Source organism: Octopus sinensis, linkage group LG7, assembly GCF_006345805.1.
Source record: "Octopus sinensis linkage group LG7, ASM634580v1, whole genome shotgun sequence".
Lineage (NCBI taxonomy): Eukaryota > Metazoa > Mollusca > Cephalopoda > Octopoda > Octopodidae > Octopus > Octopus sinensis.
In genome coordinates, this window is record NC_043003.1 from 39,269,372 (window position 1) to 39,294,371 (window position 25,000).

The 25,000-nt window shown below is 37.2% G+C and overlaps 1 protein-coding gene across 2 annotated transcripts in view; it reads left to right on the top strand.

The window, feature by feature from the left end:
• LOC115214390 (ionotropic receptor 25a-like) overlaps positions 1-25,000 on the top strand; it is a 97,680-nt gene that overhangs the window by 71,261 nt on the left and 1,419 nt on the right. For both annotated transcript variants that reach the window (XM_036504719.1, XM_036504720.1), the window contains exons 7-13: positions 1,893-2,063; positions 3,691-3,798; positions 6,127-6,228; positions 8,923-9,102; positions 19,179-19,500; positions 22,932-23,499; positions 24,350-24,551. In XM_036504719.1, coding sequence (XP_036360612.1) covers positions 1,893-2,063; positions 3,691-3,798; positions 6,127-6,228; positions 8,923-9,102; positions 19,179-19,500; positions 22,932-23,499; positions 24,350-24,551 — 1,653 coding nt within the window. The remainder of the gene's footprint in view (positions 1-1,892; positions 2,064-3,690; positions 3,799-6,126; positions 6,229-8,922; positions 9,103-19,178; positions 19,501-22,931; positions 23,500-24,349; positions 24,552-25,000) is intronic.

Sequence of the window (25,000 nt, forward strand, 5' to 3'; positions counted from 1 at the left end):
AAATAAATTATAATCAGATGGGGTATTGTCCGGCGAATATAGTGGGTGGGGCATCGTTTCCCATTCAAACTGCTCCAGCCTTTGGAATGTCATCCTTGCTGTATGTGACTGATCGTTATCCTGATGGAAGAACACATTTCGTCTTGAAACCTAACATGGTCGTTTTTCTTCTAGCGCTGGTGTCGATGAATGGTTGAATGACCAAATCCAAGTTTCTTTGCTAGTTTCTCGCTAGGATTTTGTTTCACAAGGGTTGGCAGGACGTCCTCGTCGAGCCCTACAGATCTTCCAGGACGAGGCTCGTCTTCTAGGCTGTAGTTTCCGGCTAGGAATATCTAGAACCACCGTTGACACTGGCTTACACTTATTGTTCGATCCCCATATACTGCATTAATATTCATCGCACTTTCTGTTGCGATGTTGCCTTTATTGAACTCATAAAGCAAAATATGCTGATTACGCTCCTTTGTCATTTCCATTATAGTTTTGAAAAAATAACTGTTATAATTGAACTCCAGTCTTCAAAACTTACACTAAGAATAAAGACTAGGTACAATTATTGCCTGCTTTTAAAGCAAGTTAATGCAGGTAGTTTATTCTGCTCCCATTCGAATTTTAGGTCATGCAATTGAAAAAACCGCATTATTTATGGGATGACACAATAACATTTCAAATCATATTGAAGGGAAATTTTACGGTGGAATGGATGTAAAGGAAGGCCAATAGAAGTAAGTGGAGGGAGGAAGTAGGCAGCTCAATGGGTGTGCCGGGAGTGTTGAAGCAAGGAAGAGATAGGAGATTCAGAGCAGGAGAGGGAGGGGTGAGTGACCAGGGTATTGAGAGAAGTAGAAGTGGTGAGTCGGGTGATGAATGGGAAGGGGTACGGAGGGGTGGTCGTTGTTTGGTTTGACAACAAATGTTATAAGTTGGCGATAGTCGGGGCTATAGAACCGAGAGGGGGTGATACAATGAGAGAGTGGGGAAGTGAATATTAAATTGAAGGGTGGCGAAGGGAGAATTCAAAGAATGAAGATGGGTTGACGACGGAGGAAGAATACAGAAGTAGGTAGAAAATATGAGAGTCAATAGAGCGTGGGGTGGACAGAGAGGGAGAAAGAGGGATAGGGTGGTAGCAAGAGCAAGTTAGTGCTAAGTTGTTCTGGTTGAAATTGTTCGGAGAAAATGGGAAAGGAATTCGAAGTATGAGGATGGGGTGGCGGTAAAGGAGGATATGCTGGGTGAAAGGAATGTGCAATAGACAGTAGCCCTTACATACATATGTAAATATGACATTCATTCGTCAGTTTGTATGATCCAAATCAAAGTGGAGTGCTCAATAGATGCTGTAGAGCACATAGTTTTATTTTTTATTGAATCTGAGATTTTGTTTTGCGATTCAAGTTTTTTTCTCATTGCTAATCTTTTCTTTCAGAAGAAGAATATAAACGAGAAACGTAAATGACTTTTCATTCTATTTCTTCCCATTTCCATATATATTTTCTCCTCGACTTACGATCTATATAACTTACGGCCATCCGCACTTACGACCATCTGCATTCACGACCACAAAATAAATAAACAAATAAATAATCGGACGGTAATCGAACGTTGGACAGCTGCGCGTACGATAACTATGGCAGCATCTGGCAACGCAGGCCGCCTTCAGACCTAGGCATCCACTACCTGCTACTGTGTCTGAGTCGTTTTCAAGCATCAGTTGCGTTTGAATGAAAATAGTATTGAAAAATATAAATTCGACATACGACCAATCAAATCGACTTACGAACTCTCAGGTGGAACGGAACTCGTTCGTAAGTCGAGGAGAAGGTGTATAATGTTTAAATTTTGAAACGGATATTACATTCAATTTATTGTTTCTCTTTCGTTTCCAGCTGTACGAAACCTACCTAGCGGATAGTGTGACATTGATAGATACGGTAATAGAAGAAATGTCTCTGGACGCTAGTGCACAAGAGAAACCATGGAACATTTGCTGTCCGCTTAGTGGCTGCACCATGCATGATGTAGCACCATCCGTTCAATTCATGGAAAAAGCAGTGGATGTGAGTACCTCCTTCCCTTTGTTTTACACATATGTTGCTTCATGATAATATGAAACGTCTGGTGATGGTGAAGAGTATAATAATGTTGGAATAGTAAGGTTTGGATGGTGATGGTTGTATTATTATTATGGCTACTGTTGTTGTTATTATTTTTGTTGTTGTCGTTGTATGCCAATTACAACTGGGGTTGTTCTGGAGAAACAGGAGCTGTTTATGTTACAGCACTAGACAAGATTGCTTTAAGAAGCCCAGAAGGGATTATCTTTCCTCATCGAGCGAGATAATATTGCGCCGGCTCCTACACCATTATTTTATATTATGCAGTTAGAAAAATAAACAGAAAAAAGAAGAGCTAATATTTGTAGACTTGCACATAGTCCACTTTGCCTGAAGAGGCTCAGAGGGACTTGACTACCCTCATCTAGGTAGATTATCTCCTGTCAGATGCCAAAATGCTATTTCAGACATTAAACTTTTACGTAACCTCGAGATTTTTATGTAGTTCTTAATGTCTTGCGCCGTTATGGCCACTAATAGAAATCATCATCATTGTCGTCGTCATCACCATTATTATCATCATCATCATTATTGTTGTTCTTGTTGTTATTATTATCGAGTGAGTGAGCAGTGCATGCCATCAAAGTGTCACTGAGGTGCAAATATACGAAGTCCAATATACCCATTTACCCCTTTGATAAGGGCACATCAGGCACATGCATCATAACCATATGTGCATGACATGGTGATCTCATATGAAGATAAACAGCGCATGACCTTGCAGGTGGGGCCTAGTTAGCATTTTCTTCAGGTCAAGTAGCCCCTACCATTCAAAAGGTCCCTGAATAAGGATTGTTTAAGGATGTTGAACACAACACCTATGTTTCCAAAGGCGAATTATCCAAATCCCAAAGAATTCCTCTCAACATATGGCTATAATGCTCCCCCACTACTTCTGCTCGTGATCAAAGATGCACATATCGTCAGCCACCAAGGAACATGCTCAACTGGTTGAGGTCAAACAACTGACAAGCAGATCTGTGGTATAGAGCAGAGTATTTGCTGTAGCCCATCTTTTATACCAAGACAAAACAATATACATGATAACACTTCCAATCAGTTAAGATCAGAAGTCATGAGAGCCACTGCCTGGTATTACATCAGGGAATTGGTACTAAATCAGCGCATGGTACTGCATCAGGGCATGGTTATTATTATTATTGTTATTATTATTATTATTATTATTATTACTATTATTATTGTTATTATTATTATTATTATTACTATTATTATTATTATATTACTACTACTACTACTACTACTACTACTACTACTACTACTTACTACTACTACTAGTAGTAGTAGTAGTAGTAGTAGTAGTAGTAGTAGTAGTAGTAGTAGTAGTAGTTATAGCAGCAGCAGTAGTAGTAGTAGTGGTTGTGGTGGTTGTGGAAAAAGTAGAAAAAGAATTTGCTGTTATTGTAGTGGTGGGGGCGGTGGTGGCTGTGAATATAATTTTTAGATGGTCTTTGCATAATAATTGCTAATTGTCATTTCTTCGTGACATAAGTAATATGAGCGGTGGAGTAACTAATGAAATAACCAAAATAATTCCTCTTCTATGATACAGACACAGTTTTATGGATGTAGCGGACCATTCTCATTTGATTCCAAGACTGGACATCGCCAGGTGACTTTTGGCTTGTATCATCTAAAGAACTCTGATATCGCTGAACAGGTGAGACAAAGTGGCGATTTCATATGATTTGGTTTAATTTAAATGTAGAAACGTTTAATAGATAGAGATTGTGTTGATGATATGTAGGTAGACACAGTGTGTAGATGCTGACTGGTTAGATAGTTGCAGGATGTTAACGTTGACTGGACACACACACACACACACACACACACACACACACACACACACACATGCACACACACACATATGCGCACATGCACGCACACACAAGAGTATGTGTGTGATTTCGTGTCAAAGTTTAGTAGTATACCATTAGATTATGTAATGTGTAATGTGTATCCGAACAAAATATTTATCTTGACTTAGTTCGTCCAATTTATTTTCTGAAATTAAGTCACAAGAAGATCCATGTTCCATTTCCTTCGTTCGAGAAAACAAGCATCATTCAAGAACAGGGTTACATATATCTAATGAAATATATAGAGATATACAGGGTGTCCCCTATATATATATATACATATATAGTTAATCCAAACATGAAAACACCAAGAGAAAACACAACAACGCGAGGACGTGGAACAAGTATAGTATTATTGGACGCCCAGGAAAGAAGGAAAGAAGTAGGGTTTAACGTTTCGAGCGGAGATCTTCGTCAGAAACATAGGAAAAGGAAAGATCCAAAGAAGGGAAGACGGAGGGAAAAATCGCCAACGGTACACACGGTCACATTTTGAATGTATATATATATATATATATATATCAGCCGAAATTGCTAAGATGATCTGGTTCTTGACTGATGACTGAGGGCTTCGAATGTCCCGTCCTGTGGTTCTTGTGTCGTCTCTGTGGTGTTTCATGTTCTTGTCCATGTCTGTAATTATTTTTACTGTTTACCTATATATATATATATATAATATATATATATATATATATATATATATATATATATATATATATATATATATGTATATATATATATACTCTTTTGTTTCAGTCATTTGACTGCGGCCATGCTGGAGCACCGCCTTTATAGTCGAGCAAATCGATCTCAGAGCTGATTCTCGTAAGCCTAGTACTTACTATATCGGTATCTTTTGCCGAACCGCTAATTACAGGCACGTAGGCTCACCAGCACCGGTTATCAAGCGATATTGAGGGGACAAGCACAAACACACGAACACATATATACATACATATACATACATATACATATATATATATATATATATAATATATATTATATATATATATATATATATATGTGTGTGTGTGTGTGGTGTGTGTGTGTGTATATATATATGAAAAAGGAAAAGAATGACATCACTATTAGTTCTAACCAATTTAATGTTTAATAATATAATTTTACAATTTGGTTTGTAGATCTAGTGAGTTGCTTGGAGATCAGTTTAACAATCGCCACCGACGAATGCGAGCAAGTTCTCCAGAAAAGTTAACATGGGCTCTTTAAAAAATATATTCACAGAAGTTAACAAAGAACTTGCAAGAACTACAAACCAAACTGTAAAATTATATTATTGAAAAATTAAATTAATTAGAACTACCAGTCATTATTTTCCTTTCTCAAATGTACCTAACTGTACCAAGAATTTTACATTTTCTTATATATATATTTCGCTTTGGGATTTGGTTTGCAAGATTCTTTATTATGTGAGTTCGTATGTTGGAGCATATTTTCTCGTGTCTTGGGAGAGTCGTTCTCTTTTTTTTTATTTATTTCTTAAATAAATATTGTTTAACTCTATTTGCTTATTTATTTAGCTATTATCATTAACCTGAAGATTGACTATAATTTTAATTCGAATTTATTTCAATTGAATTTAAACTTAATTGTAATTCGAATTTAATTCTAGCCATGAAACGTGCGTAGTGTTTTTACTTATTATATTATATATCTATCATTCATTTTCTACTTTTTGAGATCAAGTTATAAGTTATATATTTATAAAAAAAATTATATATATATATATTATTAGTTATTTATGTATTGGTTTATGTCTATCACTGTTTGAGTTGCATAATAGTGGTTTTTATCTCTAATTCATACTCTCTCTCTCTCTATATATATATATATATACTCACAATTTAGGTTAGTTGAGATATGTGACAAACATATTTCAACTAACCTAAAGTGGGATTATGCGTAAACACTGCTTAGCGCATTTACTCTGATATACGTATATACATATATTATACGTATATGTATCATAAATGTGTGTGAAAAAAGCACACTCACATACACACACACATACACGCACACACACACACAAACATACACTCATATATGCCTTTTTTCAAATACATCATTTACATGTCTCAAGTTCGTCTTTGTTACCTTGTTGTTTTCAGTTTGGCTATTGGAATCGAACTTCCGGTCTGGTTCTGTTTAATCCGAACGAGACCCACCGCAACAATTGGCGCTTTAAAAAATTGAGAGCTATAACAATAATTGTAAGTGAATATAATAACTATCTGCATACCCTATATTAAAACTATTTCTCTACTATAACACCATTTCTACTCTAATTTTTCAATAACATTATTTCCCTACAATAACAATTACTGATCTGTGACACTACCACTGCACTATACACATTAACACCATTATTGCACTGCAAATTCTGCCGAAGTCGACTTTACCTGTCATCTTTTCGGGGTCGATAAATTAAGTACCAGTGAAATTCTGGGGTCGATGTGATCGGCTAGCCACCACCTCCACTAAAACTTAGGGCCTTGTGCCTATAATAGAAAGGATTATTACATTTCAATAACGTGTATAACCTCGATTACATAAATCTGCAGACGAAGATCGATGGATAAAAAATTGGTATGCGTTACACCTTCCATGGGTCATTAGTTCTATTAAACATTGATTTTTGACTCCAAGGAATTTTTTCAGTACTTCTAAATTGGATGTTTTTGAGAGCATTTGTCGTAGATTAAGTACACAAATGTAGCATTAGTTGAATAAGTTCAACTTTCTGAGACATTAAATGCAGACACAAATATTTTTAAATTCTGAAGTACTCATAGTCAAGCCAGATTTTCTCGTATTTGCGTTTTACATTTTGCCTTATATCTTTAAAACCGGAGAAGTCCTAATATTGGTTTCAAATTTTGGCACAAAGCCAACAAGTTCGGGGGAGAACATATGTCGATGACATCGACCCCAGTTATTGACTGGAACTTATTTTATCGACCCCGCAAGGATGAAAGGAAAAGTCGACCCCAGCAACATTTGAACACAGAACGTAAAGTCGGACGAAATACCTATTTCTTTACTACCCACAAGGGGCTAAACATAGAGGGGACAAACAAGGACAGACAAACAGAGTAAGTCAATTACATCGACCCCAGTGCGCAACTGGTACTTAATTTATCAACCCCGAAAGGATGAAAGGCAAAGTCGACCTCGGCGGAATTTGAACTCAGAACGTTGCGGCAGACGAAAGACTTATTTCTTTACTACCCACAAGGGGCTAAACACAGAGAGGACAAACAAGGACAGACAGATGAATTAAGTCGATTATATCGACCCCAGTGAGTAACTGGTACTTAATTTATCGACCCGGAAAGGATGAAAGGCAAAGTCAACTTCGGCGTAATTTGAACTCAGAACGTAACGACAGACGAAATACCGCTAAGTATGTTACTCGGCGTGCTAAAATTCGGCCAGATCGCCGTCTTAGAAGAGTCCTAATATTAAAACTCATGTTTTACTGACAGATTTTACTGTGAGCTTACAAAATAATATAGGGTTTGATATAGGGATTTTCAAGGTTTTCAAGTTGTTTTTACACTTGCTTCTAAAATTCCTAAAAATGCAGTTTTTTCTGATTTCTTCGCAGAGATCCTTAACAAATCTTAGAAAAAAAAATAATGGTTTCAAACTTTGCCATAAAAGCAGCAATTTTTTTTGGTGGGGGTGGGGAGATATGTCGACTACATCGATCCCAGTGTTCAACTGGCACTTATTTTATCGACTCCGAAAGAATGAAAGGTAAAGTCGACATCGGCGGAATTTGAACTCAGAATAATAATAATAATAATAATAATAATAATAATAATAATAATAATAATAATAAAAATATGTTTCATGCTCTAAGAAACTCACCAAAATCATCAAAATTGACGTTTTTCGACTGAAATTATATGTAGTTATTTTGCGTTTGAGAATAACAACTAAATATTTTTTCTTGAATTCTCAATTATTTTCAAATGAAATTTTTCCACTTTTAATTAAATTCGAATTCTCGTAAAAATTTGTTGAATATTGGTGTAAGCCTAGGTTTATTTATTTATTCATTTTGGTGAATTAATTATTTGTTGTTTTGAAAGTCTAAATATCTATTCATTTGGAAAACTAGATGTTTCTTTTGTCTATGTCTACGCAGTAGCCCACTGTGCACTCTGAGAACACTATCGCTGTACTATTATAACACCAATATAAGTTTCAAATTTTGGCACAAATCCAGCAATTTCGGGGGCGGGGTAAGTCAATTACATCAACTCCAGTGCTCAACTGGTACTTATTTTATCGATCAAGAAAGGATGAAAGGCAAAGTCGACCTCGGCGAAATTTCAACCTAGAACATAAAGATGGACGAAATACCTATTTCTTTACCAACCACAAGGGGCTAGACATAGAAAGGACAAACAAGGACAGACAAACGGATCAAGTCGATTACGTCGACCCCAGTGCGCAACTGGTACTTAATTTATCGACCCCGAAAGGATGAAAGGCTAAGTCGACCTCGGCGGAATTTGAACCCAGAACGTAACGGCAGACGAAATACTGCAACGCATTTCGCCCGGCGTGCTAACGTTTCTGCCAGCTCGCTGCCTTGATTATAAAACCAATATTGCAAAACGATAAGAGTATTGAGACTCTGTAAAAATATGAATCATTGCATCAGAATAACAACTTCATTTCAAGTGGTGCTTGTGGCAGTGGTAGTGTTTGTGTTGTTGGTGATGATAGCAGAGCTCCATTTAAACGACTACACATTCCTGCTCCTTGTACACGCGTAATAAAAAAAAATATCTTGAATATCTATCGTTGTAAAAAAAGTTATTACCGTTTCTTTTTATTGCTGTCTCTATTTTTATTGTACTTTTCTATTGCTACTTTCTCTCGTATTGCAGGAACCCCCGTTTGTGGAACTACACAATGGTACCTTCTCAGGTTATACAATCGATGTGTTTGAGAAAGTGTCCAATATGACCCATTTCGAATATACCATCAGTGAATGTGCTGACAAGAACTACGGCACACTGTTCAAAAACAATACCTGGGGTGGTTGCATCGGACAAATGCTACGTGGGGTCAGATATGACATTTATTTATTTATTTATTCATTTATTTATTTATTTATTTATTTATTTATCTATTTATTTATCTATCTGTCTCTGCTGTTTTCTTTGTTGTTTATTGTTTGTATGGATTATGGAGCAGTTAATGAGTGTTGAAAAGGTCGATACTGCTCATATGTAAGATCTTCCATATATTTCTGTCATTATGTTACACGCACACATACAAGCATATATACGAGTGTGTTTGTCTGTATGCACACACACACACACACACACACACACACACACACATATATATATAATGTTTTATTCTTAACTCGTTTCAGTCATTGGACTGCGACCAAGCTGGAGCATTACCTTGAAGGGTTTAGTCAAATAAGTCGACACTAGTACTTAATTTATTATTAAGACTGGTATCTATTCTATCTGTTTCATTTGCCGAACCGCTAAATTACAAACTAACAATTTAACAAGCCCTTAGTCGGTCCGAAGTCATAGTAGAAGACAATTGCCTAAGGGGCCCACTGAAATCATATGGTCATGTGATCAGGAAGCAAACTTCTTACCACACAGCCACGTCACACCTGTACACATACGCACACACACAAATGTGTTCAGAGTATTTGCGTGACGTTCTAGTCATTCTGCTAACCCACCAGTCTATTCTACTATTTTCAGCACTTTAAGTAATTTCAGACTTCGGCATTAAAACACACATCTGGGGAAGTGATGCAGTCGATTTCATTCCTCCAAGACTTTAGTGGTTCTTTAGTTTATCGGATGAAAGGATTAAGGTGAAATAAACATTGGCATTAATATTTGAACTTAGGTCGTAGCTAAATACTATGGAACATTTTGATCCGTTCTCTACCACCTCCGTCATCTCCACTACCATCAAACACAACAAAACATATACATGTGAGCAAGGAAGTCTCTATGTTATAACTCAACCAGTTAGAAATAGCAGCTACATCGCCTTTATGTCACAACCTACTGTCACGCTAAATAACGTGATCCTGGGTTATCTGTACATAGGAAAAATACGGAATTGGAGCGCCTTTGATTAGTCAAGATTTTGCCTTGTTTAATCAAGATTTATCGTGGACTAAACAACAGCACTAATAAAAGCTTAAATTTATTTTTGAAAAAAAAAATGCAATTACGATATAAAATTAGTATAGTAACATATACGAGAGATATCAAATGGCATTTTGATATGAGGTTTATACAGCAGTAGTTAAAAACACAGCTGTGTTTGATATCTTTTTATTGATATCATCTGGTTAACTAGGTCACACTTTATATCGCTATTTCTCTCTTTTTGTCTCTCTCTTTCTCTCTCTCTCTTTCTTTCTTTCTTTCTCTCTCCCTTTCCCACACACACACACGCTATCTGTCTCTCACTTTCACACACGCCTACTTATATCGTTAAATATACATACAAGCATTTACATACAGGACATATACTAAACATACGGGCATGCATACTCTGAGTTACATACGCATGCACTTGCATAGATATGTATATATTCAGACAGACTATATACACACGCATTACATACAGATGCTAGTATACTATATACGACACTCTAAGATAAATTTAGTAGACGTACACATATACACAGTCGAACATATAAACACACATACTAGCACACATCACACATATATAAACACGTAAAACGATATACATATATACACATTCACATGCAACCACTGATATACACACACATCCACGTCTACACGTAAACACACATATGCACAGATACAAAGGTATACATTAGCAGATACGTATTCAGACATATGGATATGCACACAGATACACACAAATAGTTATATACGTACAGATATCTGCATACATACACCAGTCGAAGATGCATACGCATAGAAGCAAATAGATGGATATACACAGACATCTATACACAAATACAAAGGCATATACACAAATATACACGTATATTTAAATGCATATCTATATATATATATACATATATATATATAGATGTATATATATATATATTTTTGATTTTATTTTGACCGACCAGGCTATCAGATGTTGCTAAATCGCTGATCACAATGCGCTTCGCATTGTTTTAGTCTTCAAATGACGCCACCTCGCTGGCTAAGCGAGCAGGCCAATATATATATATATATATATATATATATATATATTATATATATATATATACATACATACATACATACATACATACACACATACATACATGTATACATAAGCGTGTGAGTATATGTATTTATATATACATATACTATATGTACATATATGTATGCATGTGCATATATATACTTACATCTATACATTACATATATGTGTATAATTAACTCTACTATGGAGTTTTCTTTTATCAGATATTGTTTAATATGGTTTTAAAACATCACTCTGCCCCCTCCCTGCTGCACCTCCTCTCTCTCCCCATATCCTTACGCATATACATACATACGTATATATATATATATATATATATATATTATATATATATATATATACACATACATACACACACACACACACATATATATATATATATATATATAATATATATATATATATATATATATATATATATATGTATGTATGTATTTATGTATGTATGTATTTATGTATGTATGTATATGCTCAAACTGTGTTCGTACGTGAAACAGCAAGTTGTGTTATAAGTACTTCTGTTGTAGTTACATGTAAAACTATATACTCAGCCATTTAACGTAAACGTCTTAATTTAGCGATTTCACAGCTGGAACGTAAGTTGGTTCAAATAGTTATTTACACGAGAAAAGTATGTGAGCTACAACCACACACATACACACACATGCACACACACACACGCTCACGCACAGACACACACACACACACACACACACCACACACACACACACACACACACACACACACACGCTCACACGCGCACAGATCTCCTCATTTATTTCCTCTACATTTCTATGTTTATCTCCCTCTCTCTTTTTCTTTCTCACACTTTCGCTCTCTCTTTTCTTCATCTCTCTTTCTCTCTCTCTCTCTCTCTTTCTCTACCTATCTATCTATCTATCTATCTGTCTATATATCTATCTATCCATCTATCTCTATCTATCTATCTATCTATCTATCTATCTATCTATCTATCTATCTATCTATCTATCTATCTATCTATCTATCCATCTATCTCTATCTATCTATGTCTATCTATCTCTATTTCTAACCCCCTCAGTCAATATATATCCATCATCATATATATAGTCTAATTACTTCTGAAGGAAGTAATTATGCAAAACTTTCAGCCCTAACGGCTTCATCTCACAATCGGCATCGCAGTGTCAAGGTCAAGGCACTTATAGCTCGCTTGCGCAGTCACCAAACTGTTAATAGGAACCATAAACATACATACATGGTAATGAAGCGTTCTGTGATGATCAACTGAAATTATGTGTAATTGATACTTCATGCATTATCTTACCTTTCTGGCCTCACTTCATCTCAAGTGCATCGCTTGCACAGTAGGATGGGAGTGGCAAAGCTGTTTGTCTTGACTGAGATACATGTTATAAAGACGAAAACTTTGGTGCTAGTCCATCAACACAATGGTTTATACCACTTACCACTTATACCTGTCTCTGGAGACAGATAGAAGTTATCAAACATCTTTATAGGTCGCAGTAAATACATCATGTTAGCGAAGAAAACATCCAGTTATTTGACATCACTCTCTATAAGACAGTTACGATGTTTAGATGAAATATGTGTATTTCATGCACACATAAAGTACATGTACACATACATATACATGTACACACACACACACACACACACACACACACACACACACACACACAACACACACACACACACACACCACACACACATGTATGTATGTATGTATGTATGCATGTTTGTATGTATATATGTAGCTACAGAGAGAAATTATGTATAAACAACAAAGAATGAAGCCACAGTAATTTATAACAGCTCGTTAATACAATTAATAACAGGTCGATGCATTGCAGTAAGTCCAAATGGGACGGACTTTTATGTATATATATATAATTGACTAAAATAAGCCTCAAGAGCGACTGCAGAAAATCACAGATTTCACATATACTTCATATTCTAATTATGATCAACAGCTGTTTCGTTAAGATAAACATCACCAAATGTAAATGTATAATTACATAATTATGTAACATAATTAAATCAAATTAAATCAAATTAAGAACTGTATTTATCTAAATCATCAGCAGTGCTGATTTATGTAAAACAGAAAACAGTTAATAAGAAATTAAGAATTACTAGTTCCAGTTCTTTGGGGTTATGCATATAAACAGATTTGCAACTTATTTTTCTGGGATTGGTCAAGTGATGTAGACACTTCTGATGAGAATCTAATAAGGTTCGAAAATCGATTAAAGTTGATTATTGTTTTTCATGCGACGAAGAAATAGTGAAATTTGCTATGCTTGTATGTTTACTACGTGGTTTTAAATCATTTCAACAAAGATTTTTAATTCCATAGGTGTCATCTGACATCAGAAATGGATATGTTTCATTCGTATTAAACTTCATTAAAAAGCATTGTGACTTAAAAACTGATTGATCTGTGATTTTTGCCCTCAGGCAAAAAACAAAAAAAACAAACAAAAAAAGTTTTAGCTAGTAGAATTTAGCGTACTTACAAAATATTAAAATAAATAATCAAAGTGGGCCAATGAATTTAGATAATTACGTAAGGTGAAGATCTACTGAATAACTTCATTAAGTCCTAATGACTTCATTAAGACCTAAAATGAGTTTATTCTATATCATTTATACTTTGGTATATAAGCTCGTTCACTTCTGTCAATGTACAATTGAAGGAAGAGAGCCAATTGAAAAGACCCCAACAGAAGCAACATCTACGGTGATAACTGTTAAAAATCTATATCTTTTTGTATCTTTATTTTCTACTTATTTCAGTCTCTGAATTGCAGTCATGCTGGAGCACTGTTTTAAAGGTTCTCAATCAAACAGCTCGAGCCTAGTACTTATTTTTTCTTTAAGTCTAGTACCTATAATATCGGTCTTTTTTTTCTGAAACGCTAAGTTACGGAGAAGGGGGAAATCATAAATACAATGACATACACGCACATTCATATATATATGACAGCTTCCACGTAGTTTCCGTTTACAAAATCTACTCACAAGGTATTGGTTGGCCCGGCGATATAGTAGGAGACACTTGCTCAAGGTGCCGCATAATGGAACCGAACCCGAAACTACGTAGTTGCAAAGCGAGCTTCCTAACCACCCAGCCACGCCTGCGCCTATAACGACAAATTCTCTCTCAAATACCACCTTACTGACTTAAATGAAGATGCACGTTGGACAATATGATTGCAGCTATACTATGCCCAGTAACCATGATTGAAAATGTTTTTGATTGCAGATTTGTTAGATTTGAGTTAGCTTAGGACTAAGTAACAAGTAATACCTAGTTTATATACCGTGGTAGTACAAAGAGTAAAGTCGAACCAAATATGATCTGATCATGAGAGACACATTCACTTAAACAACAAGCACCTTTTCTATCTCTCCGCTAACCTCTGGTAATTACGTAGTACACATGACGACTCTTGGTTCATGTTTTCAAAATCCAGCAGATAAACGTTCAGAGACGTTCCAGCCATGACCATCCAGAATTGTTTTCATTATATGTGAAACTTAGTAAGTGCGTCGTTCCTTTTTCTACGTTTATTTGGGACATATTTAATTGGCATTTCTAGAAAGCAAATTGTGATTAGACTTGGATTCAATAGAGAAAGAACCAGTTTCTAACCTAGATCCAAGGTTCCTTCAGGGTATGTATGTATGTATGTATGTATGTATGTATGTATGTATGTATGTATGTATGTATGTATGCATGCATGTATGTATGTATGTATGTATGTATGTATGTATGTATGTATGTATGTATGTATGTATGTATGTATGTATGTATTTGTGTACGTATGTATGTATGTGCAGATTTGTATGTTTTATGTATGTATTCTCATGCAAATAGTTACATATCTAGACATGCTCATATATATTTAAATGATAAACATCTGCTAAGTTTTACATATTTTTGCAGTTCCAGTGATAGATTCGATCTATAGTCTTTGAATTAGCTTTCTCCTTTCTGGTTTTGAGAAGCCTAATTTCTCAAGATTGGTATTTAGGCAGTGCGTTATATATCCCAGGGTCCCAATAATTACAGGTGCTCCAGCATGACTGCAATCCAGTGATGCCTTCGGAAGGCTAGAAAGGCGCATCTGGAATCGGCGAGACATATGCAGAAAGACAAAGATAAAGGTGTGCAAGGCATGTGTGCTCCCTTCTCTTCACTATGCCTACGAAACGTGGGTCACATATCGATACCACTTAAACAACTGGAACGTTTCTATCAGATGTGTCTCAGACGGATCTACGGCATTAAGTGGGAGGACTGCATCAGTGATCTTGAAATATTAGAAGGTTCTCGGTGCGAAAGTATAGAAGCTCTTGTGTTAAAGCAAAGGCTCAGATGGAGTGGTCATCTGGTCAGGATGAAGGATTCAAGGATGCCAAAACAACTCTTTATGGAGAGTTAGCTAAAGGAGAACGACCCCCACATAAACCAAAAAAGAGATATAAGGATTTGCTGAAGGCTTCCTTAAGAGATGCTTGCATCTCTCCTGACACATGGGAGGGCATAGCTATTGATCGTAGCAGGTGGAGAAGGATTGTGCACGAGGGGACAGCTACTTCTGAGAAATCTCGGGTTGCGCATGAGAAAGTAAGGAGGGATTTCAGGAAGGGCATCGCTGTTACACTTCCAGATGGGAAGGGTCTTCCTACGATGCTGACATGCAGTATCTGTGCACGACCCTGCCTCAGTAAAGCTGGACTCAAGAGTCATCTTCGTAGTCATAAAGCGAGACAGATGAGTGACAACCTGGCCACTGGTGGTGGTGTTACACACCATACTAATCATATCTGCCAGGCATTTGGAAGAGCGTGTAATTCGGCAGGAGGACTTAAACGACATGCAAAGGTACATGAAGCCCAGTTACAACTACAGCCGGCTACTGCTGGTAAAGGTTTTAGCTGTCAATTCTGTACAAGACATTGTAGATCTTTAGCTGGGCTAAAAAGTCACATTCGATCACAGCACCAATAACAGTTAAGCTTCGTGCAATGGCCATACTCGATAACGAGGGGGCAGCCATCATGGATGGATGGATGGATGGATGGATGGGTGCATGGATAGATGATTGTGTGCGCGCGCGCTTGTATGCATGTATGTATACGTGAGTTGCGGCTGGCTGGTCCAATGAATGGAGGGATGAACTGATGGTTAGTTGTATGGATGAATACTCATACATATACATATACAAACATAAACACACTCACATACATACATATATATATATATAAATATGCAGAGAGAGAGAGAGAGAGAGAGAGAGAATGAAAGGGAAAGAGAGAGAAACAGAAACGGATGGATAGGCAAACGGATACACCGACTGACGTATGTCGAAAATGAATAAAAGTAAAATTACTTAAGTTGGTATGCCCTTCTTAGAAAAAGTTTATCTGTGTACGTATATTCACCTCAAACACCTACGTGGGTGTGATACGATGGTTTGTTTTGCCAACAAGCTCGCCCCAACAATCTGCTACGTCAGAGGTACATATGATCGTGGGGTAATAAAAGGAAGTGTTGATATGGTTTCGGCAGGCACACAGACAAACAGATGGGAATCAGATGCTATCTTGTCTCTATACCGGAAGTAAGCTGTACGTCTGTAAGCCTGCCAGTCTGCACGTCTGGTTATATGGTCATGTGGTTATGTATAAGTACGTGGAGAGAGAGAGAGATAGCGTGAGTGAGTGAGTGAGTGAGTGAATGAGTTGGTGCGTGTATGTGTGTATGCGTGTATAGTTGTGTGTCTGTTCCTTTGTGTTAGTGTGTGAATGTGGATGTTGATGTAAATGTACATGTGAGTATGCGTGTGTGTATCAGTGTGGTTATATAACTGTTTGTGTATGTAATTGTTTGTTTCTGTGATTGAGCGTTGAGTGTGTAGATGTATGCATATATGGCTATGTGTTTTGAGATGTGTGTTATGGGCTCTGGGGATGTATGTGTGTGTATGAGTGCATGTGAATATACGAGCGTTTGAATGATCATGAGAATATATATGTATGTGCTTCTAGGTGTGTAAGTCTGAGTTTGGATGTACGGTTCTTTTTTATATGTGTGTGTGAGAGAGAGAGTGTGTGTGTCTGTGTATGTAAGTATATGTATATGATTATATTAGTGAATGTAAGTGGTTGTGTGAATGCTTACATGTGTAAAGTTTTTTGCGTGTGCATAGCTGTAAATCCTTAGTGTTTATCGGTTCGTCTCTCTTCCCTTGTGTTTCCCTTGTGTTTATCGCCCCCGTCTCTCTCCCCCTGTATGTCGATGCCTCTCTTGCAATATATTATTAAATTGAATTCAGTTCTACCTTACAAGACCTTACGATGATTCCGGCCTTTTCGACGCCAGATAGTTATCTTTATATTTTTTTTAATTGAATAATTTCTTTAAAGTAAATTTTAAATGTTTAAAAGTTAGACTTACATGTATATTGGCTATATTTTCATTGAAATAATTGTTTCTTCTATAAGTGAGAGAAGGTGAGAGGGTTAGCCAACTGGGGGAGGGAACTAAACAATTACATTGATTTTAGTGCTTTCGAAAGGATAAAAGGTGTAGTCGACCTTGGCGGAATTTGAACTCAGAAAAGTAAATGCCTATTTCTTTACTACTCACAAGGGGCTAAACACAGAGAGGACAAACAAGGACAGACAAACGGATTAAGTCGATTATATCGACCCCAGTGCGTAACTAGTACTTATTTCATCGACACCGAAAGGATGAAAGGCAAAGTCGACCTTGGCGGAATTTGAACTCAGAACGTAACGGCAGACGAAATACGGCTACGCATTTCGCCCGGCGTGCTAACGATTCTGCCAGCTCGCTGCCAAAGTAAATGCCGCTAAGTATTTTGTCTGGCGCGCTAATGTTTCTTCTAGCTCGTCGGTTTATAGTGCGAATAAAATAAAGCTATGTATTCAGCGAAGATATAAATGTATGACAACCAAACATCTGGCCCCAATTAACTACAATTAGCGGAAAACACTAGAAATAATATAAAGATTCAATCTTCGAAGATGCAATAGTATTAACATGTATACACATATGTGACTGAGCTGACCTTATCTTATAATAATTCTGCCTGTTTCTTCGTCGTAACGCTTCTATGAGATTAATTGAAGGAGATGGGGATGAGGATAGGGCGGGAGGGGAGGAGAGAGATGGGGCGGTGGAGAGATAGGGAGAGAGAGGTGGTGGTGAGTGAAATGTGTAATTTAAATTATTTTTTTGTCTCCGTTACTAAACCCACCTGTAACGCTTTAACGTGATTAGTTATAGGGAAAAGGCGAAGAGCGAAAGAAAAAGGAGAGAGAAAGAGAAGGTAAGGCGAAGAGTGAGAGAGAGAAAGCGGGAGAGTGTTGTGTATTAAATCTATAAAATTGTGCATAAATTTATAAAGTGTATATGTAAAGTGCATTAAGTAATCATCGTATTCCAATTTCCTTTACTTCTCAATGATTAGCAGATGAGCGACTATCTTTTGATACAGACACAACAAAGGCTACGCTTTCAGGTCTTTTGGATAAAGTTTTCAGAAATAACCCTATAAGTTTACCATTCATTCCGTAAAATATTCACGGGTCCCGCTGGTGATTTTCATTGTTTCAGTAATTCTATCCAGCTTTATGTTTAGACTATATTATCCCATGTCTTTCTCTGTTTAAAACAGTAGGATGTAATCTGAAGGAGTTTTGACTGCTATTTTTAGTAAGTTGATCCACCTATTTAAAGCCGCCCTATTTTAAAGAATTGAATGTTGGCTGGTTTGGAATATCTCATTTGTTGGCTCGCCCTACAATACAGAACTTTTGCGACCTTGTCAGTAAGGGAGATAATTTTATGCAACATTTCATTGCTATCTTCTTTGTCTCCGTCCAGGATGCTGACGTCATTGTCGGTTCATTGTCAGTGACAACAGAGCGGGACGCAGTCGTTGACTTCACCTTACCTTACTACGACTTCGCTGGTATCCAGATCCTGATTAAGAAGAAAGCTCAAGAAACGAAACTATTTTACTTTCTCGACGTCTTTCATCTGGACGTATGGCTATGCCTGGTGGCCGTTCTTATTACTACTAGTATCCTGCTTTATATGTTTGACCGATTCAGTCCTTTCACCAACGTTGACCAGAATGGTGAGCAAAGGAATTTTAATATGAAGGAAAGTATGTGGTTCGTGATTGGGTCCTTGACACAGTCAGGTGAGTAAAACAGTGATACTTTTAGTTTCTTTAGCTCTCCATAGCTTTTGAGATATAGATATGTGTCAGTTTGATATTCCCCAACCAAAATAGCTCCGCAGTTCTTTTTTACTTCGCTTTTTTACTCCCAAACTCACATTATCTTTCTATCTTTTATTTTTTACATGTTTCAGTTATTGGACAGCGGTCATGTTGGGGCTCCACCTTGAAGGGTTTAGTCGAACAAATCGGCCCCAATACTTATTCGTTAAGCCTGGGACTTATTCTATCGGTGTCTTTTGCCGGTCCGCCAAGTTAAGGAGGCGTAAACAAACAAACACCGGTTGTCAAGTGGTGGGAGGGGAGAATATACACAAACACACACACACACACATATACGACAGTTTTCTTTCAGTTTCCGTCTACCAAGCCACTTACAAGGCTTTGGTCAGGCAGAGACTATAATAGAAGATACTTGCCCAAGGTTTAACACAGTGGGACTAAACCTAGGATCATGTGATTGGGAAGAACAAATCTCTTATATCTGAGAGCTGTGAGATGCGCGAGGACATCCTTTTATCTTCTAGAAGATACTCTCTTATCAAAGTATCATATATTTCTGCTGCAATTTAATAGATAAGCGAATACAGATGGTGTGATGCAAGAGGACAGCCTTTACTTCCTTAGCGGTCATTTTGTGGTTAGTGGGATGCAAATAACTCCAAATGTTTTAAATTGTATTCTTCGTCTCTAATGCTGCGATACAGCAGCGAGTGAAACACTTGAGTCTTTTGTGGTTGTGGACTCATATGTGAGGGATATAAGAATGGCAAATATACTTAGGAGTGCGGTGTCACTCACCGGTATAACACTTAAAGATAGGTCAGAAGTGAAGCACATTTTATTTCAAGGAAGCAATGTAGATATAGTGAAGCTATATCTACATGACTGACATGAAGTTCCAGAGAGATCGAGGTCGGTTTGAAGTGCTAGCATACGACATGAAACCTGTAAACCTGTTTAGATTACTCAATAGATGTTGAGACAGTGGTAAGCAGGAAATAGGGGTAAAAGAAAAAGACATCAAAAATGTTTGTAGAATCAGTTTGTTGGCCAATTTTATGGCGAGGATGGATACAAACTAATAGATATTATTCAGAATTGCACACCATTCATTACTTGCACCAACGACGTCAGTATACGAAGATTGCTACAGCTAAGCGGAGTTGCATGCATTAAAAATACTTGAGAGTGATGGTTTCAGAGAAAAGGGAGATGGGATAAATACCTGGAATGCATAAGAGAATATACAGCAGAACAACGACAAATTGTTAGTTCAAACTGAGAGCTTCTATAAAATCACATGATCTTTTAGAAATGTCAAGTAAATATCCATCGAATACGCTATCATCTTCAATAAAGCATATATTTGACATTGTTGCTCCCGATATACAAACAGGCAGAGGTAGATGATCTCAGTTAGAAAGCTTTTGACCTTAGCTCTGATTAGAGCTTACCCGGAGTTAAACAGCATCGACAGCAACAGCGAAAAGACTTGGTGGTTGTTGAATCTGGGAGAGTAGTGGACATAGCAGAAGTGCTTATAGGGATGAGAAACGGTGACTGCAAATTATAATAAATGGAAGACTTTGTTGCTGAAAGTGGTGGGTGGCTGGGAAATTGAATTCAACGTTAAGTACAGGCACCAACTTTCTGAGTGAATCTGGAATAGAAAGTGCAGTTCAGATAACAGAGATGGGTCATGAAAAAGAGAGAAATAAGATGTGGGGCTTGCATGATACTAGTAATTGATATTGGGTAAAAATCAATGAACAGAAGTTCATTGATGTTGATTAGAGTATAGAAAATTATTTAATAAATTAATTATTGTTCAGTTATATTCCACTGACTTCTGCAAGTATGAAAACAGTTTTATTGCACAGGACAACAACAAAGCATTCGACTGGGTCTGGCGATCAAATCTAATCAGAGTAATTGCCCAATTATAGGCTTCAATGGTTCCTCGCCTTTTAGTTCAAAAGCTTCCTGTCAGATTGCACTGTCACAGTGTGTACTACTGGAGCTCTCCTCACTCTCTCTCTCTCTCTCTCTCTCTCTCTCTCTCTCTCACGCATACACAATACCATCAAGTCAGGTGTGAATTCTGTTTTCCCCGTCATAGTAAGCAAATCCCATGTCTACGCAAAGATTAATACACCTTCAATTTCTCTTGAAGCTCTGTCTCTAAGACTTATTCCCATGCAACATAAAAACTCACATGAAGACTCTCATCTCCCTTTTCTCTGAAACCATCACTCTCAAACCGACACTGACGCCATGAACAGTGAATTCCAAAAACATCCTTGTATAAGATGATATCAGTCCTATGTCTTCAATAGTACAAACATGAAGTCAACTATACATATCACGAAAATATTAGTGTACCTTTTCCTAAACATGAACATTATACAACTAGAACCCTAGCTCTCTACGAATGCCAGGCTCCACTGAGGATCTCTCTTGCCAAATGCATGCCTTCGGTCTTCTTCGTAACCAAAATCAACTTCAGACCGCAAATACTACGAACTTTCTACAAAGCTCACATAAAACTCACCATGAAATATTGCTCCCGCATCCGAGGTGGTGCTGCTGTTATATAAACAGTCATTTCCGATTGCATCAAAAGAAAGGAAAACTGAATAATTGTCATGACGTCTGTCACCAACTCACTCCAACCTACGATAAATAATCTTACTGTCTTCTCTTTCTACCTCTTCGGCTACATCAACCGGAGCATATGTACTTCGGAGACGGAAGTTTCGTGCCACTTACACTCAATCAATACCAGCTCATATGTCTCTCCACCTCTCACCAACCCTATTCTGTTACCCATCCACTCCAGGCTAACTACTACACATAGTCCTTCATCCTCAAAATGTCTGATCTTTTCAATCTCCTCTCTGTTCTTACTTTCCAGTGGCCATTGACTCACTATTATTCGATAGGAACATTTTCTGTAACAATATGCAGGTCTCCAATGAACCAAAAAATGCTCCTCTCCTAGATTATTGCTTACATTATCCTTTATAATCTAATTTCGTCCTCAGTTGCCATCAACTCCCTACGCCGTCCTCCCCTATTCAGCTTTATCTCCAATTACCTTACACTCCTCAACTTTGTCTTCAATTATCTTTAGGTATCTATATCGTTCTCCATTCCCCGATTTTGTCTCCGGTTGTCTTCAGCTGTATTAAACTGTCTTCCGCTTCTCAGTTGTCTTCAGCTATTCTGCGTCACTATCTCACTTCACTGTCCAAGTTTGCTGCAAGTTGTTCTCAACTGTTCTCCACTGTACCCCATTGCTCAACGTTGCTTTGAATCATCTCAATATTATCCCTTTCGTCTGTCAAGAAAACACTAATACGTTCATATCTATTGTTTGTTGATCACAGGTGGAGGTGACCCGCCGTCTTCGTTCTCTTCAAGAGTCCTCGTAGCAGGCTTTTGGTTCTTTTGCATCATAATGATGTCAACCTTCACAGCTAATTTGGCCGCCTTCCTCACCGCACGTCGTTACACAAGTGACCTAAGCTCACTTGACGATCTCGCAGCTCAGACAGAAATCAACTTCTCAGTAATGGTGAACAGCTCTACAATGCGCTACTTTGAACGCATGGCTAAAATTGAGAACCTCTTCGACACGAAATGGAAGAAAATGAATTTCAAGCACGGTTCTGGTGGAGATTTTGAAGGAAATTTAGCAGTTTGGAATTATCCAGTTAGCGAGAAAAATGCTAACATCTGGAAACGCATTCAGGCCAACGGTATGGTGGCAAATTCGTCAGAAGGACTGCAAAGAGTAAGAGACGGTAATTTTGCGTACATCACTGAATCTCCAATTGTTGAGTATTATACAAAGAAATACAACGACCTCACGAGCATCGGCAACCCATTCAGCTCAAGACCTTATGCTTTTGCTTTCAAGCAGAACTCAGAACTTGTAGATCCATTTTCAAAACAGTAAGAATTGGGTTGATTTTGCTATATTAATTTTTCTCATTCAATTTATTTATCATTTTCTTTCTTTCTTTCCCTTTTTGTTTGTTTCTTTTTCTTCATCACTCACTCACTCTCAGTAGATATGTACGTGTGTGTGTATGCGCGCGCATGTATGTGTGTGTGCGCGCGTGTATGTGCGTGTGAATGTGTGTTTATTAGCATAGGTGTATGTTATGCATATATATATATTTATTCACACACACACACACAAACACACACACACACACAGATAAATATTTCTTTATTTGTGCTACCAATGGTTTCATGTGGACAAAATACGCAGTTTTCAAATGTTCATCTTAAAAATGTTGGGCATCCTTCTGCACGAGATTCTACATTATACATAAAACTATGGACATCTCTCGATTAACTGATATCATCGAAGCCGATATTATCCAGGAGGCAAGATTTTCAACTAATCTATAATCTAAAAACAACAAACAAGGGATATAATAGCCATGTGGTTAGCAAATTGAAATTTTGGGATCAATACAGATATTGCACATAGGAGTACGTTTGGTTATACTCTGATCTCTCATGTATTTACTCTCGACTGTATTGCCGAGAGTATAGCACATTTGATGTGTTCTTCGCTTCTGTAGCCACACTACATACATCAAACGATATGCCATTTCACGCAAGTATACATATGGGTAGGTTAAATCGCATTCCTGTATTCACAAATTCTTGTAAATGTCTTGTTGACTTAAATAAACTATTCCTTTTCATTTTGTTAGTAAAAGGCTTGAATTCAGAACAGAACTGATATTTCAAAGAACATCATTCATACCTTGCTCTTTTGCTTTTTTAGCATTCTTCAGCTGCAGCAGAAATCTGTTCTAGAAGACCTGAAAAGGAAGTGGTGGCCTAAATCGGCTGAGGAAACAAAGGTGAAAAACTCTGAAGGTCTCAGCGTGGAGAGTTTATCTGGAACATTCATAGTACTTGGCATTGGACTGGCATGTAGCCTGTTGTTTCTGGCTTTAGAAGTAATATGGGACAAATACAAGAAGGTAAGCGATATTCTACAAATAAAGACCTCAATAGATGGCGAAATGTCATCGAACAAGCGATTCAGAGACATATCATCGACTAACTCCTCCTCCTACTTCCTCTCTTCTCCCTACTCTTCCTCCTTCTACTTCCTCTCCTCCTCCTACCTCCTATCCCCTACTACCAACCTCCTCCTTCTCCCCTGCTCCTCCTCCTTCTCCTCCTCATCCTTTATAATTACATCTATACTCTACGTTAGTGGTTCTCAACTATTTTCTGCCTATGGAGCGCCATTTGATTCCTATTTTACCCTACTGGACCCTCATGTAAAAAATAAAATCCTATTATATTTTTATAATGAAATATTATTAGGAATTGTATTAAAAAATTGTTTAAAATATTTTGCGTATTGTAGAAGATACTTCTACAATATATTGCAGATAAATCTTAATAAGAAAATCTTATGTGG